This window comes from Oncorhynchus clarkii, chromosome 13 (genome assembly GCF_045791955.1).
Source record: "Oncorhynchus clarkii lewisi isolate Uvic-CL-2024 chromosome 13, UVic_Ocla_1.0, whole genome shotgun sequence".
Classification (NCBI taxonomy): domain Eukaryota; kingdom Metazoa; phylum Chordata; class Actinopteri; order Salmoniformes; family Salmonidae; genus Oncorhynchus; species Oncorhynchus clarkii.
In genome coordinates this window covers 44,890,213-44,908,215 of record NC_092159.1, presented here as the reverse complement: position 1 = coordinate 44,908,215, position 18,003 = coordinate 44,890,213, and the positions used below count along the sequence as shown (strand labels likewise).

The following is an 18,003-nucleotide window of genomic DNA, read 5'->3' as shown; positions in this document are numbered from 1 at the left end:
CTGAATCAACCTCAAAGATCAGGGATGTTTTCCAATGGCTCGCAAAGAAGGGCATCTACTGGTAGATGGATAAAAAAAGCAGACATTGAATATCCCTTTGAGCACAGTGAAGTTATTTATTTCACTTTGGATGGTGTATCAATACACCCAGTCACTACAAAATACAGGCATCCTTCCTAACACAGTTGAAGGAGAGGCCAATAGTGACTAACATTGTACTTACTCCACAACACTAACATAATTGACAGAGTGTAAAGAAGGAAGCCTGTACAGTATACAAATATTCCAAAACATGTATCCTGTTAGCAACAAGGCACTAAAGTAATACTGCACAACATTTTGAGAGGAATTACCTTTTTGTCCTGAATACAAAGAGTTATGTTTGGGGCAAATCAAACACAACACATTACTGAGTACCACTCTCCATATTTTCAAGTATAGTGGTTGCTGCATCATGTTATGGGAATGCTAGTAATCATAACGGACTGGGGAGTTTTTCAGGATAAAAAATAAACAGAATGGAGTTAAGCACAGGTAAAATCCTAGAGGAAATCCTGGTTCAGTCTGCTTTCCACCAGTTACTGGGAGATTAATTCACACCTTTCAGCAGGACAATAGACTGAAACACAAGAGCAAATGTACACTGGAGTTGCTTACCAGGAAGACAGTGAATGTTCCTGAGTGACCAAGTTACAGTTTTTACTTAAATCTGCTTGAAAATCTATGGCCAGACTTGAAAATTGTTGTCTAGCCGTAATCAACAACCAATTTGACAGAGCTTGAAGAATTTTGAAAATAATTATGGGCAAATATTGTACAATCCAGGTGTGCAAAACTCATAGAGACTTAGAGACCCAGAAAGACTCACAGCTGTAATCACTGCCAAAGGTGGTTCTAGAATGTATTGGCAAAGGGGGTGTGAATACTTATGTAAATTATCTATTTTTGTATTTCATTTTCAATAAATTTGCAAACATTTCTAAAAACATCACTTCGTCATTATGGGGTATTTATTGTGTTGATGGGTGAGAAGAAAAATCTATTTAATCCATTTTGAATTCAGGCTGTAACACAACAAAATTGAATAAATCAATGGGTATCAATACTTTCTGAAGGCCCTGTATTATGAGAAATATTTCTGTATGGTGGGAAAACCACTCATAAGGCAGTCCAATCTCAATATACAAAAGCTTTATTTGAACATGCATGGGGAAATCTATTCAATTCGCTATTTGTTCTCACAGACTCTTATACAGAGCGTGGATGGGTGGGGTGTTTCACATAGCCTTCAAATGAGTCCGGTACTTCTGCTTATCACCACAGAGAGTAGAGAAAGAGAAATACAAATCATATCAAGGACATGTCCACTCTCCCACACATCATGGGATAACTGTAACCATGAAACTATAAAAACTTAAAGGCAACTTGAAGCCTTGCGATTTAGCAATCTTACAGAAACTAAGAGGAACAAGATGGCCTGCACCTTCTTCAGGCCATGTAATATAACAAAATACATTTTCCTCTTCCACAACTGTGATGAAAATTCCAGATTATCTTCATAATCAAATAACATGCAGCTCAGACACCCATACATACCCCTGGTGGCATGTCTTGTGGGGTCTCTCCACAGTCCAAAACGAATTCACGGCAATAATGGGGATTCGAATAAACCAATAAGCGCCATAAAAGGGGCCATTTATTACAATGTACACCATTTATTAGGTACACCATCCCGTTCACGAAAATGGTTCGCTCCTACAGACAGGAGTCAGGTGGCCGTGGCTTGCTTTACAAAGCAGGCATAGAGGCATTCAGCTACTGTTCAATTAGACTGGGCAAAACGATTGACCTAAGCAGCTTTGAGTATGGTATGATCGTAGATGTTAGGCTCACTGGTTCCAGTATCTCAGAAACTGCCAGCCTCCTGAGCTTTTCACGCACAACAGTGTCTAGGGCAGTGGTCACCCACTGGTCGACCACGATCAACTGGTCGATCTCCAAGGCATTCCTAGTTGATCACCAAACATTTCTGTTAAAAAAACTACGATAAGGCTTTGCGTTCCTATTTTATAAATTCAGTTTGTGCTGATGGCAGTAGGTGCAATTCAGCAGCCCTAACACCGAAGGTAAAGTGTTCCCATTTTGAACCATTTCATGTGTCTGAAGAAAAAACTCTGCCCACCCGGCATGATCAGAGAGCATATCAAGTGCGCCTATAGGCCTACAAATGAGTATAGCAAAGTGTTCTAACAAGCTTGCGTTATTATTTGCGACTTGTGTTTTTCTAATATCAAGGAATATTTCACTTTCTCTGGTTATAGAGTAACAACATGAATTGGTGCATGATGCAGAAATACAACCCTGTCCTCAAACATGTACATCAAAAGTTATGGGCAAAGACAGAAAACATCCACATCAAATGTAATATTTTTCTTCATAAAATAACATGGGAAAACAACCACCTTTTGTGCAGTATTAATTTACCATACTTACAAACCACTTAATGGAAATGGACATTACTGGATTGTACATTGGCTGGTCATCTAGGTTTGTGCCTGTAGACTTTCCATCACCATGAAGAAAAACAACGTACAATACAGTAATTAAGAACATTGAGACATCAAGTGGTTTGTGATGATGTAATGTGATGATGTGGCTCAGTTGGTAGAGCATGGCACTTGCAACGCTAGGGTTGTGGGTCTGATTCCCACAGGGGACCCGTATGAAAAAGTATGTATATGTATGCACTCACTACTGTAAGTTGCTCTAGATAAGAGTGTCTAGTAAAATGAATGAATAGACCATTTCTGGAGGCACATAGACATAAGTTGCATTTACAAGGTATTTCAAGAAATTGGAAAACAAGTTTTTTTATATATAATTGTCATACTCAAGTTAAAAATGCTGGTAAACATTCAAATACAAATACATGTAGTTTTTTTTTTATCACAAAAGTGGGCCTTTACTAGTCCTGAATTAGCAGACCGATATAGACTCCCAAACTACTTCCCTCGGCTATGCTAGTGGCGGTGGTGAATTGGTGTGGGAAATGTTTTCCTGGCAAACGTTAGGTACCTTGATACCAATTGAGCAACGTTTGAACCCATTCCAGGGCACCCGGTCCTTCACAGAGAAAAGAGCATGGCTTCCCGAGGGGATGGCCTCAGTTTTACGGGCTTCTGACCAAATGTGCTGTTTTGTGGGGGTTTTAAACTTTTTTTACATAATGTTTATGACCAAAAAGAGCTTCTGGACATTAAAACCGCAATTACTCACATTGAACTGGGTGAGGATTTTTTTTATTAATGAGTCGGAGGCGAAGGACATACTGCTCCTCCCGGACCAAGCCCAAATCCCTGCCATTCGTATTAAGAGGAGATGCCGTTACAGAGGTCGTAGAACCGGATGCCTGGCGAGACTGCGCTGGTAAGATCAGTGGTGGTGTGTGTGTCTGTCAACAACAGCTGATGCACAATCTCTAATATTAATGTCTCAAGGTTATGCTCGACTGAGTTAGAGTACCTCATGATAAACTGTAGACCACAATATTTACCAAGAAAGTTTTCATGTACAGTTGAAGTCGGAAGTTTACATACACTTAGGTGGAAGTCATTAAAACTTGTTTTTCACCACTCCATACATTTCTTGTTAACAAACTATAGTTTTGGCAAGTCGATTAAGACATCTACTTTGTGCATGACACAAGTAATTATTCCAACAATTGTTTACAGACAGATTATTTCACTTATAATTCACTGTATCACAATTCCAGTGGGTCAGAAGTTAACATACAGTAAGTTGACTGTGCCTTTAAAATGCTTGGAAAATTCCAGAAAATTATGTCATGGCTTTAGAAGCTTCTGATAGGCTAATTGACATTATTTGAGTCAATTGGAGGTGTACCTGTGGATGTATTTCAAGGCCTACCTTCAAACGCAGTAACTCTTTGCTTGACATCATGGGAAAATAAAAAGAAATGAGCCAAGACCTCAGAAAAACATTGCAGACCTCCACAAGTCTGGTTCATCCTTGGGAGCAATTTCCAAATGCCTGAAAGTACCACGTTCATCTGTACAAACAATAGTATGCAAGGATAAACACCATGGGACCACATAGCCATCATACCGCTCAGGAAGGAGACGCGTTCTGTCTCCTAGAAATGAACGTAGTGCAAATCAATCCCAGAATAACAGCAAAGGACCTTGTGAAGATGCTGGAGGAAACAGGTACAAAAGTATCTATATCCACAGTAAAACAAGTCCTACATCGTCATAACCTGAATAAACCAATGGTGCACTTCACAAAATAGATGGCATCATGAGGAAAGAAAATGATGAGGATATATTGAAGCAACACCTCAAGACATCTGTCAGGAAGTTAAAGCTTGGTCGCAAATGGGTCTTCCAAATGGAAAATTAACCCTAGCATGCTTCCAAAGTTGTGGCAAAATGGCTTAAGGACAACAAAGTCAAGGTATTGGAGTGGCCATCACAAAGCCCTGACCTCAATCCAATATAAAATTTGTGGGCAGAACTGAAAAAGCTTGCAATAGCAAGGAGGCCTACAAACCTGACTCAGTTACACCAGCTCTGTCAGGAGGAATGGGCCAAAATTCACCCAACTTATTGTGGGAAGCTTGTGGAAGGATACCCTAAACGTTTGACCCAAGTTAAACAATTTAAAGGCAATGCTACCAAATACTAATTGAGTGTATGTAAACCTCTGACCCACTGGGAATGTGATGAAAGAAATTAAAGCTGAAATAAATCATTCTCTCTACTATTATTCTGACATTTCACATTCTTAATATAAGGTGGTGATCCCAACTGACCTAAAACAGGGAATTTTTACTTGGATTAAATGTCAGGAATTGTCAAAAACTGAGTTTATATGTATTTGGCTAAGGTGTATGTAAACTTCCGACTTCAACTGTATATACTTAGTAACTGTCTATTTACCATCACAAACCGATGCTGGCACTAAGACCGCACTCAACAAGCTGTATAAGGCCATAAGCAAACAAGAAAATGCTCATCCAGAGGACTCCTAGTGGCCGGTGATTAAATGCAGGAAAACGGAAATCCGTTTCAATCCATTTTTACCAGCATGTGCATCTAGAGGAAAAAATAAACTCTAGATCACCTTTACTCTACAAAGCTCTCCCTCGCCCTCCATTTGGCAAATCTGACCATAACTCTGCTTACAAGCAAAAACTCAAGAAAGTGATGCGCTCAAACCTGAAGTGGTCTGATGAAGCGGATGCTAAGCTACAGGACTGTTTCACTAGCACAGGCTGGAATATGTTCCAGAATTCATCCGATGGCATTGAGGAGTAAACCACATCGGTCACCGGCTTCATTAATAAGTGCATTGATATGGATTACAGTCAACATCTGCACAGAGCTAAAGCTGCCGCTTTCAAGGAGCGGGACACTAATCCGGGCACTTATAAGAAATCCCCCTACACCCTCTGATGAACCATCAAACAGGCAAAGCTTCAGTACAGGACTAAGATCGAATCCTACTACACCGGCTCTGACGCTCATTGGATGTGGCAGGGCTTGCAAACTATTACAGATTACAAAGGGAAACCCAGCCGAGAGCTGCCCAGTGAAGTGAGCTAAATGCTTCTATGCTCGTTTTGATGAAAGCAACACTGAATCATCCATGACAGCACCAGCTGTTCTGGATGACTGTGTGATCACGCTCTCCATAGCCAATGTGAGTAAGACCTTTAAAACAGGTTAACATTCACATTCACTCCCGGGTGGCGCAGTGGTTAAGGGCGCTGTACTGCAGCGCCAGCTACCGGGAGGTCCGTTGGGCGACGCACAATTGGCCTAGCGTCGTCCGGGTTAGGGAGGGCTTGGTCGGTAGGGATGTCCTTGTCTCATCGCGCACCAGCGACTCCTGTGGCGGGCCGGGCGCAGTGCGCGCTAACCAAGGTTGCCAGGTGCACAGTGTTTCCTCCGACACATTGGTGCGGCTGGCTTCCGGGTTGGATGCGTGCTGTGTTAAGAAGCAGTGTTGGGTTGTGTATCGGAGGACGCGTGACTTTCAACCTTCGTCTCTCCCGAGCCCGTACGGGAGTTGTAGCGACGAGACAAGATAGTAGCTACTACAACAATTGGATACCACGAAATTGGGGAGAAAAAGGGGTAAAAATTCAAAAAAAGAAAAAAAAACATTCACAAGGTCACGTGGCCAGATGGATTACCAGGACGTGTACTCAGAACATGCACTGACCAGCTGGCAAGTGTCTTCACTTGCATTTTCAACCTCTCCCTGACCCAGTCTGTCATACCTATATGTTTTAAGCAGACCACCCTGTGCCAAAGAAAGCCGATGTAACCTGCCTAAGTGACTACCGCCCCGTGGCACTCACATCTGTAGCCATGAAATACTTTGAAAAGGTTGGCATGGCTCACATCAACACCATCATCCCAGAAACCCTAAACCCACTCCAATTCCTCATACAAGCCCAACAGATCCACAAATGACGCAATCTCTATTGCACTCCACACTGCCCTTTCTCACCTGGACAAAAGGAACACCTACGTGAGAATGCTGTTCAACACCATTGCCCTTAAAGCTCATCACTAAGCTAAGGACCCTGGGACTGAACACCTCCCTCTGCAACTGGATCCTGGACTTCCTGATGGGCCGACCCCAGGAGGTGAGGGTAGGCAACTACACATCCGCCATGCTTACCCTCAACACGGGGGCCCCTGTTTTCCCACGACTGCGTGGCCAGGCACAACTGTGGTAGGACTGATCACCAAAAATGATGAAACAGCTAATAGGAGGGGGTCAGAGACCTGGCAGTGTGGTGCCATAGACTACAGGAAAAGTTGGGCCGAGCATGACCCCTTTCACATCGACGGGGCTGTAGTGGAGCGGGTCGAGAGTTTCAAGTTCCTTGGTGTCCATATGGTGGTCCAAACACACCAAAACAGTTGTGAAGAGGGCACAACAATAGCTATTCCCCCTCAGATGGCTGAAAAGATTTGGCATGGGGTCCTCAGATCCTCAAAAAGTTCTACAGCTGCTCCATCGAGAGCAGGTTGCATCACCGCTTGATATGGCAACTGCTTCGATACTAGGCGGTGTCAGAGGAAGGCCCTAAAAACTGTCAAAGACTCCAGCCACCCAAGTCATAGACTGTTCTCTCTGCTAACACCAGAAGCAGTGCGGCTGGTTGGGTTGTGGTACCAGAGCGCCAAGTCTGGGACCAAAAGGCTTCTTAACATCTTCTACCCCCAATCCATAAGACTGCAGAACAGTTAATCAAATGGCTACCTGGACTATTTGCAACGACCCCATTATTTTATTATTTATTTATATTTTTTTGCACTGACTCTCTTGCACAGGCTTGATGTACACTCACAGGACTCTAATCACACACTCACACATACTACACTGACAATCCAACACACACACAAACACACAAAACACACACACTCATGTATATTGACACCACATGCACACACATTCACATTCCTTCACATACTGTACGCTGCTGCTACTCTCTGTCTATTATCTATGCATAGTAACTTTAACTCTATCTACATGTACATATGATCTAAAATACCTCGACTAACCCGTACCCCTGCACATTGACTTGGTACCTCTCATATAAAGCATCGTTATTTTAATTTTATTCTGTTACTATTTTTCCTTTGGTTTATTTAACACATTTTCCTATTTACTTTTTTGAAACTCTGCATTGTTGGTAAAGGGCTTGCAAGTAAGCATTTCACGGTAAGGTCAACATCTGTTGTATTGGGCGCATTTGACAAATGTGTCCGACCCGGTACTAGATGGGTGTACCTAATAAACTGTCCACTGAGTGTAACATCTTTTGAATGAGTTATCGACATTGCAATGGTTTGAAACGTGGGATTTTATTTTGAAGGTTTTAATTATTACTATACGAAAGTGATGTCATTATTTGTGCTCCTGGTAGTAGGTGAGCACGAATGATTTATGTATAATTGGTGCGCACCCAAACAAGTCAGTCCAACATGGCGTCGTTGTCTTCACCTCTACGCCTTTGCCGGGGGATCCTGAGGGAGATACGAGCGATTAAAGGACCGGAATACAAACAATCTTTGGCATACAATTATGTTTTAGATCAATTCCGTAAAAACCAGGTAAGTCATGTTGATGAGTAAATGAGGTTAGCTAGCTACAACTTTAATGAAACCACGACATCTATCCACCATGGTAACGTAAGCTAATGTAGCTAACTTAGCTAGATTGCCGTGGTTAAAAATGTGTTCGCGACCCCAACCACAACCCGTTCCAGGATGGCTAAATTATCTTCAAGAATAAGCTGCATTGGTGACTTTGTTATGGGACTAATTTGCTGAATTACAGCGATAAACTAACGTTATCCAATGGCAGCACCAGGTTAGTATCATTGGCCCTAACGTTACTAGTAACTTGGCTGGCTAACCAAGCCAAGGTGACCGTCACGAGCCTGTGTCTTAACGTTAACATTAGTGATACTTTTCCTCCTATGCACTATTATTAGGCCTAGATATTGCAGGACTACCGGCATGAAATTCATAAATAACCATTGTCAATGTTCAGTTGCTGCAGCAGTGCAGAAATGTACAGTGATTCTCAACAGCAGACGCTTTAGAGAGCTTTGGGGTTCCTGAAAAGGCAGGATAACAACTAGGTAACAAATTGAAAATAACAGCAGGCCAAAATATTTCACATTTAATTTAGCGATGCACCGATATTACATTTTTGGCCCATTATCCGATATTTTCCTTGCCAAAAGAAAACGATACAGATAACTGATATTTAAAATGTTTGCGCCCTTTTAAGCATTCCAGTACAGTTAAAAAGTTAAAACACACACATGGACGCGGTGGTCTAAGGCACTGCATCTCAGTGCAAGAGGTGTCATTACAGTCCCTGGTTTGAATCCAGGCTGTATCACATCCGGACGTGATTGGGAGTCCCATAGGGCGGCACACAATTGGCCCAGCGTCGTCCAGGATAGGCCGTCATTGTAAATAAGAATTTGTTCTTAACTGGCTTGCCTAATTAAATAAAAGTTACACACACACTGACCAAAAAGTTATTTTGTTGGCATTTACGTGTGTCCCCATTACCAGTCAAACATAATCAAAACCTATTTCTTTCACTTACCTGCTGTGCTGTTTCATGGTTCATTTGTTCAGTCGTTTCATTCTCAACCAGGATTTCTATGGAACGCGTGTCAAAAAATTATACACGTCAAATAGCACTATTTGACCAATCAGGACCTGAATTTGTCTGCACGTCACATAATAATTGAACATATTCATACATTTTTTAACGTAGTTATTACACATTGATTACACTATCGCTCGTATTTCATATGTCACAACGACTCATCGATGCTATGATGCTGGTAAAGTTGTCTCGCACACCTACAGTGCTGGTCATTAAAAAAAAAGCTAGCTAGCTCATGGATGCAAACAATGTTCTTCCCCAAAAACATAGCAAAACGACATCTGTTTCAGTAGCTATAGTTTCATCATCTAAAATAACCATAATTTATAAGACAGTTCTTACTTGATTAATGGTGGTTGAACCCATCTATGTGAAGCTAGCCACGATAAGGATTGAGCCACAATAGTGGACTTTGCGGTTAGCCTTCAAAATAAAAGTATGTAATTGACAATGATGTAAATTAATACAAATAGTATAATTATGCCATACTTTAATTTTGAAGGCAAACCGCTAATTCCACTATTGTGCCTAATCCTTATTGTGGCTAGCTTCACAACACATAACCCAGCAGTTGAGACTCACTAGCCAGATGAAGCTAGCTGGCTGCTTATAGCTTTAGCCTTGGGCAACAGGGTTAACTTCTTGGCGCTACCCATCCCTTAAGCGGGATAATTGTCATCAGCAACCGCTGAATAGCATAACGCCACAGTCAAATAATATTACAAAAAAATATTCATATTCATGAAATCACAAGTGCAATATTGCAAAACACAGTTTAGCCTTTTGTTAATCCACCTATCGTCTCAGATTTTGAAATTATGCTTTCCAGCGAAAGCAATCCAAGCGTTTGTAAGTTTATCAATCGCATTAACATCCGGTAACTTGGTCACAAATCAGAAAAGCAATCAAATTAGTCGTTGTTTACCTTTGATCTTCGGATGTTTTCACTCACGAGACTCCCAGTTACACAACAAATGTTCCTTTTGTTCCATAAAGATTATTTTTATATCCAAAATACCTCTGTTTGTTTGTCGCGTTATGTTCAGAAATCCACAGGAAAGAGCGGTCACGACAACGCAGACGAAAATTCCAAATAATATCCATAATGTCCACAAACATGGCAATACTAAAGTGCATCCATTAGTCAAAGGTTAATGAAATACAAATGGTATAGAGGGAAATAGTCCTATAATAACTACAACCTAAAACTTCTTACCTGGGAATATTGTTAAAAGGAACCACCAGCTTTCAAATGTTCTCATGTTCTATGCAAAGAACTAGCTTTCTTACATAGCACATATTGCACTTTTACGTTCTTCTCCAACACTTTGTTTTTGCATTATTTAAACCAAATTGAACATGTTTCATTATCTACTTGAGGCTAAATTTATTTTATTGATGTATTTATTATATTAAGTTCAAATAAGTGTTAATTCACTATTGTTGTAATTGTCATTATTACAAATACATTTTCACTTTTTTTTTTTAATCGGTATCAGCGTTGAAAAATCATAATCGGTCGACCTCTACTTCTTACGGCTGAAATCATGTTAAAACTTCTTGTGACTAGCAATCCGGGAGCGTAATCATAGCCTCAAACGAATTAGCATAACGCAGCAGACATAAATACCCCTAGAAAATTGTCCTATTCATGAAAATCACAAATTAAATATATTGAGACACAGCTTAGCCTTTTGTTAATCACACTGTCATCTCAGGTTTTCAAAATATGCGTTACAGCCAACGCTAGACAAGCATTTGTGTAAGTTTATCATGGCATAATGCTAGGCTCTGCTGGCAGCAGGCAACATTTTCACGAAAATAAGAAAAGCAATCAAATTAAATCATTTACCTTTGAAGAACTTCAGATGTTTTCACTCAGACTCCCAGTTAGATAGCAAATGTTCCTTTTTTCCAAAAATATTATTTTTGTAGGCGAAATAGCTCCCGTTTGTTCATCATGCTTGGCTGAGAAATCGACCGGAAAATGCTATCACTACACCGCCAAACTTTTTTTCCAAATTAGCTCCATAATATCAACAGAAACATGGCAAACGTTGTTTAGAATCAATCCTCAAGGTGTTTTTAACATATATATTCGATAATATATCCGTCGAGGCAATTGGTTTCTCATAAGCAGCGATTGGAAAAATGGCTACCTCAGTATTTTACGCAAGATTTTCTGCGGGAGACATCAGGTGACCACTTGCTAAATGCTATTCTTCAACAGAAATGCGTAAAAAGACGTCACAATGCTGTAGATACCTTGGGGAATACGTAGAAGTAAGCTCATTCGTAGCTCATTCACAGCCATATAAGGAGTCATTGGCATGAGGCGGTTTCAAAAAATGCGGCACTTCCTGTTTGGATTTTTATCTGGGTTTCGCCTGTAACATCAGTTCTGTTGCACTCACAGACAATATCTTTGCAGTTTTGGAAACATCCGAGTGTTTTCTATCCAAAGCTGTCAATTATATGCATAGGCGAGCATCTTTTCGTGGCAAAATATCTTGTTTAAAACAAGAAGGTTTTTCATCCAAAAATTAAAATATCACCCCCTAGTCGTAAAAGGTTAACAGGATCGATTTGACAACAGCCAGTGAAAGTGCAGGGTGCCAAATTCAAACAACAGAAATCTCATAATTAAAATTCCTCAAACATTCAAGTATTATACACAATTTTAAAGATAAACTTGTTGTTAATCCCACCACAGTCTCCGATTTCAAAAAGGCTTTACGACGAAAGCATACCATGCGATTATGTTAGGTCAGCACCTAGTCACAAAAAACAGCCATTTTCCAGCCAAAGAGAGGAGTCACAAAAAGCAGAAATAGAGAGAGAATTAGTCACTAACCTTTGATGATCTTAATCAGATGGCACTCATAGGACTTCATGTTACACAATACATGTATGTTTTTATATCCAAAAATCTCAGTTTACATTGGCGCGTAATGTTTTGCCTCCAAAACATCCTGTGATTTTGCAGAGAGCCACATCAATTTACAGGAATACTCATCATAAATGTTGATAAAAGATACAAGTGTTATGCATAGAATTAAAGATATATTTCTCCTTAATGCAACCGCTGTGTCAGATTTCAGAAAAGATTTACGGCAAAAGCACACCATGCGATAAAGTCCATTTATGTCCAAATACCTCCTTTGTGTTTGCGTTTAGTCCAGTAATTCAAATGCACAAGGCGCGAGCACTAAGTCCAGACAGAAAGTGAAAGTTATATTACAGTTCGTAGAAACATGTCAAACGATGTATAGAATCAATCTTTAGGATGTTTTTATCATAAATCTTCAATAATGTTTCAACCGTACAATTATTGGTCTTTAGAAATTAAAAGGAACAGAGCTCATGCGTGACTAAACGAAAGGCTTTCAACCAGCTCTTATTCGCTCCCCCTTCACAGTAGAAGACTGAAACAAGGTTCTAAAGACTGTTGACATCTAGTGGAAGCCTTAGGAAGTGCAAGCGGTCCAAATTTACACTATATTGGATAGGCAATCACTTGAAAAACTACAAACCTCAGATTTCCCACTTCTTGGTTAGATTTTTCTCAGGTTTTCGCCTGCCATATGAGTTTTTTTATACTCACAGACATCATTCAAACAGTTTTAGAAACTTCAGTGTTTTCTATCCAAGTCTACTAATAATATGCATATCTTAGCTCCTGGGCCTGAGTAGAAGGCAGTTTACTCTGGGCATGCTTTTCATCCGAATGTGGAAACAGCGCCTCCCAGCCATAAGTTAAACTAGATATCGGTCGATTTATTTTTAGTTAATATTGTCTGATTCCGATATGCATCCCTAATTGAATATCTGTTTGACAGGCATTGACATATTGTGTCATTGAATATGGTCTGATGTTGGGGGGGGGGTGGGGGGGTTGGTGGATTTTTTTGCAACCGTGGGCCTGGGAAAAAATATTAGATTGGCTTGTTATATCAATCATAGCATTCCTTTCTTCTTGGCAAATGTGTTACCAACCATTCAAACTCATAAACTTAACAAATGTATGCTTCATTCAAACATTGGCCAAGGATACTCAGCAAAATGGTAAGGCCATAGCCCAACCATGAGATGGGACACGATCCTCTCTTCATGTAGTAGACTATATATTCACCCTGACCCCAACGACTACATCCTCTTTAGTTAGTAGATGTGATGTAGTATACAACGTAAAGTTAGCCATTTTTTCCCAATAAATGTAATTTCTCATGCTTTGTGAACAACAGGTCAGTTTCCAACAATGTAGAGAGAAAGATGATTTAAAAAAAAAAATGTAAATTACATTTTGACACGAGGAATAAATACACTGTGAATAAAAATAATAACATGGCTATATACAGGAAGTAGTACCAGCGAGTTGATGTGCAGGAGTAAGAGGTAATTGAGGTAGCTTGCACATAGGTAGGGGTAAAGTGACTAAGCAATACGATGGGTAATATAGGCAGTAGCATCAGCTATGTGGAGAGTATGAAAGTCTGGTTCTGGTGTCAGTGTGTGTTGGGATGTAAGTGTGTGTGGGTAGAGTCCAGTGTGTGCATCGTCAGTGTAAGAGAGTTGGTGCAAAGGAGGGTCAATGCAGGTAGTCCGGCTTGCCATTAGCTATTTAGCAGTGATAGGTTTGGATTTCTGAACTTTAAATGTTATTAATCATTAGTTGTAGTAAAGACCGGAGGGGTGCCATAGCAGATGTTAATGGTTATCTGTAGGAAGAAAGTATATAGTGGGTGCAATTAAGCTTGGAATGTACTGAGTGTAGGGAAAGCGATCACATGGTAGGCATTGATAAGGGGAGAGAGCCATGGATTAGTGATGAAGGGGGTCGAGGTCACGTTACGGGAGAAAGAAAAGTTTCTGGCCCGTATCACTTAGTTTCCTGCCTAGCAATAAAGATGCAATGTTTGTTCAGTGTAGGAGGAGACTCGGCGTAAGAGGGCGTCAGGGTAGCGGTAGGGTAGTGGTTATAGCGTTGGACTAGTAACTGAAAATTTAGAATCCCCGAGCTGACGAGGTACAGATCTGTCGTTCTGCCCCTGAACAGGCAGTTAACCCACTGTTCCTAGGCCGTCATTGAAAATAAGAATTTGTTCTTAACTGACTTGCCTAGTTAAATAAAGGTAAAATAAAAAAAGAGGAAGGGTTAAATATCAGTGCTTGTGTATACAATGCCTTTGTCTAATGCAGCTGTATTGATCCTCTGGGAAGAATAAACTTGGTTTGAGCTTTCATAGTGTCCGTTGTGCTTTTACTCTGAGAATTAGAACCTAACAGCAATCTTATGGCTTGGCGGTAGAAGCTGTTCAGGATCCTGTTGATTCCAGACTCTGTTATCATATAGTTATCATATGTATATTTTTGAAGTACTCAAAAATATACAGTGTCCAACATCTGCTCCCCGGGCGCCGATGACATCGATTAAGGCAGCTTCCCGCACGTCTCTGATTCAGTGGTTGGGTTAAATGCGGGAGACGCACAAATGAACGCATTCAACTGAAATGTAACTGACTAGGTATCCTCTTTCCTTTAGAAAGTCTACACCTCCTTCAACTTTGTTCACATTTTACTGCTTAAAATTCATTCTAACAATGGATTAAATATTTTTTTTTCTACAGATCTAACAACCTATTCCTCATTTTAAAATTGAAAGAATAAAAAAAAACAGGGGGTTGGACAAGTCTCCAACCTCCTGTGTTAATACTTGGTGGAATCACCTTGGGCAGCTGTGAATCATTTGGAATAAGATTCTACCAACTGTTTCCAACTCTTTGGGTTACATGCACTCAGTTGCTAGTTTATTAGGTACACCACCCTGTTCAAGAAAATGGTTATCCCCCTAGAGACAGTGAGTCACGTGGCCATGGGTTGCTATATAAAACAGGCATCAAGGCATTCATTTTAATGTTTGATTGAACGTTAGAATTGGCTAAACGAGTGACCTAAGCTACTTTGAGCATGCTATAATCGTCGGTGCCAAGCACACCGGTTCCAGTAATTCAGAAGCGACCGGCCTCCTGGGCTTTTCACGCATGACAGTGTCTAGGGTTTAGACAGATCTACACAACATACTCCTCATTTTCACAGATGGGCTATTGCAGCAGACATCCACACCGGGTTCCACTCCTATCAGCTTAAAACAAGAAGAATCCCGGTTCCTGTTGCGTCACAAGTGTAACCATCTCTATTTTCAAGTATTGTGGTGGCAACATCATGTTATGGGTATGCTTGTCACCGGCAGGGACTGAGAAGTTTTAGGTTCAAAAGACATATGAAAGGAGCACAGCCCAGGCAAAAAGCTACAGAAAAACCCACCTCGGTCTTCTGAAAACCTAACCCTGGAGTAGAGCTTTATTTTTCAGTGGGACAAATAAACATTTTAATGCAAAAGACACACCAGAATGGCTTTCAAAAGTGGTTGATGTTCCTGAATGGTCCAGTCTCAGTCCTGACTTGTCTCAGATAATTTTTTTAAATTAAAAAAAATAAGCATATTTAAGATTTTAAATATTGCTGTCCAGCAATGATTCACAACCAAATTTACTGAGCTTGAGAAATGTTGATTTAAAAACTATGGCTATGCAGTATTTTTACCTTAAGAGTTGTGCAAAGTTGGTAGAACCTTAATGAAAGTTATTCACAGCTGTATTGGTTGCCAAAGATGCTTCCACCAATATTAAACCTCTTAGTGCGGAGATCCCGCTAGCGGGATCAAATTCGACAACATCCGGTGAAATCAGAGTGCGCCAAATACAAAATCGTACTATTAAACATTCATGAAAATACAAGTGTCATACATGATTCTTTAGCTTAGAATCTTGGTAATTGAACTGCGTTGTCAGATTTCAAAAAGGCTTTATGGCGAAAGTATTGCATTCGATTGTCTGAGGACCCCGCCTCACGTTAGCATATTTTCCAAACCAGCACAGGCATCACGAAATAGCAAATAGCGATTAAAATAAATCACTTTTGAAGATCTTCCTCTGTTTGCAATCCCAAGGGTCCCAGCTACACAATGAATGGTCATTTTGTTCGATAGTTCTTCTTTATATCCCAAAAACGCAGTTTAGTTGGCGCCATTGAATTCAATAATCCAGTCCTTCAACAAACAGAGGATTTCAAAACGTTACCAGCAAAGTTTGTCCAAATGATGTTTTTATTAATCCTCAGGTTGTCTATCTAAATAAACAATATTTCAGACGGAGATTGCCATGTTCAATGGCAAAGGAAAAGAACGAAGAGCACACCCGCGTTCATGGCACAAAAATACTACTTTTGCCCTGGCGCTCAACTTCGAAAGACTACAAATACTTCATTTTTCAAAAAAAAACAAGCCTAAAACCTTTTTATAAAGAATGTTGACATCTACTGGAAGCCATAGGAACTGCAATCTGGGAGGTGGAAATTAGATATTTCAATAGCATTGCATTGGAAGTCATTCGGAGCTCCAAAAACACATTTTCCGGATTGATATTCCTCGGTTTTTCGCCTGCTATGTCAGTTCTGTTATACTCACAGACATTATTAGTTTTCTATCCAATTCTACCAATTATTTGCATATCCTAGCTTCTGAGCCTGAGTAACATGCAGTTTACTTTGGGTACGTTAGACAGGTGGAAATTCAGGAAACTAGCCTTACTCGCAGAGGTTAACTCTGGGGTGTGAAGACACACAATCAAAATATCTTGTATTTGTTTATTAATTTGGAAAATGTCCTATACATTTCTTTCACTTTGAAATTGTACAGTATTGTAAAAGGGATTAAATTCAACAAAAAAAAAAAAAACCTTTTAGATTTTATTTTAAGGCAGCAAAATGTGAAGACAAGGGGGGGGGTGTTTTATATTTCTTTAGTAAATGTATCATATCTATTTGCAAGTGTAATTGCTGCATAAATTCACCTTCAAGATGGCGACGTTAGTCCTATGTTAGTGTCATTGTTATGCATGGTTTATACATGCTTTTTATCTTAATTCTGCCCATTTTTTTTTTTTTAGATCACTGGGGAGAGATATTGTCGTGCTCAGGAGGAGGCCCTCCATGCTTCGCACAGCTACCTCTGTCTGCTCACCTCCACCCGGCAACACATTGCTCTCTACGACATGTACCATGGGAAAGGGCAGCGTGACACAGAGGAGATGGCAGGAATTGTGGGGCTCAGGCTGCCCACCCAGCCTGGAGGGAAGGGCTGGGAGAAGTGAGAGAAGGGATGGGAGAAGACTCTCGTACAACATCAGAGGGTTGTAATCATCACGCTGGACCTAATGCTATTTTGATCTTTCACAAAACAGAGGAAGAGATGAAGGCTGCAACGAACAAGGACTGTGAATTGTGATTATACAAGGGAGGATCAAAGCTATTAGAAATATGTGATTCCCAGCTTTCCCCACCACTCCTCACTTTGTCTGTCTTGAGACGATGGCTGTAATTTAAAATCTTTGTAAATACAATGGGACAAATTCTGCCAATTAAAGTATTAATCACTTTTATCGGGTCACCATGACATCGCACTTTTCTTGCAATGTGTATGCTGCTAATTATCTGCTAATAAAACATAACCAATTAAATAATGATATCCCTTTTAACCTCAATTCAGTAAGGTTTACTTGGAGCAATGTATGATGTTCAGGTAAAGCACTAATACTCGGCAGATAAAACCGATGATAACGAACACAGTCATATGTATATTTTAAAGGACATCAGGCAATTAAAATTCCTGGTTAATTAAAATATTAAGCATTACAAAGAGGGTATGATAAATCC

General features: G+C 40.2%; 1 protein-coding gene across 1 annotated transcript; it reads left to right on the top strand.

Moving 5' to 3' along the window:
* The first annotated feature begins 7,844 nt into the window (after positions 1 to 7,844).
* LOC139364857 (protein FMC1 homolog) lies at positions 7,845 to 17,729 on the top strand. Its single transcript, XM_071102008.1, has 2 exons — positions 7,845 to 8,153; positions 17,238 to 17,729. The coding sequence occupies exons 1-2, from the start codon at positions 8,025 to 8,027 to the stop codon at positions 17,439 to 17,441; spliced, it is 333 nt and encodes a 110-aa protein (XP_070958109.1). The 5' UTR covers positions 7,845 to 8,024; the 3' UTR covers positions 17,442 to 17,729.
* The last annotated feature ends 274 nt before the right edge of the window (positions 17,730 to 18,003 follow it).

Bases quoted from the DNA above. Each gene is read 5' to 3' on its own strand.
- LOC139364857 (XM_071102008.1), top strand. From the start codon at position 8,025: ATGGCGTCGTTGTCTTCACCTCTACGCCTTTGCCGGGGGATCCTGAGG. The intron at 8,154-17,237 runs GTAAGTCATGTT...TTTTTTTTTTAG, and splicing joins ATCAATTCCGTAAAAACCAG to ATCACTGGGGAGAGATATTG.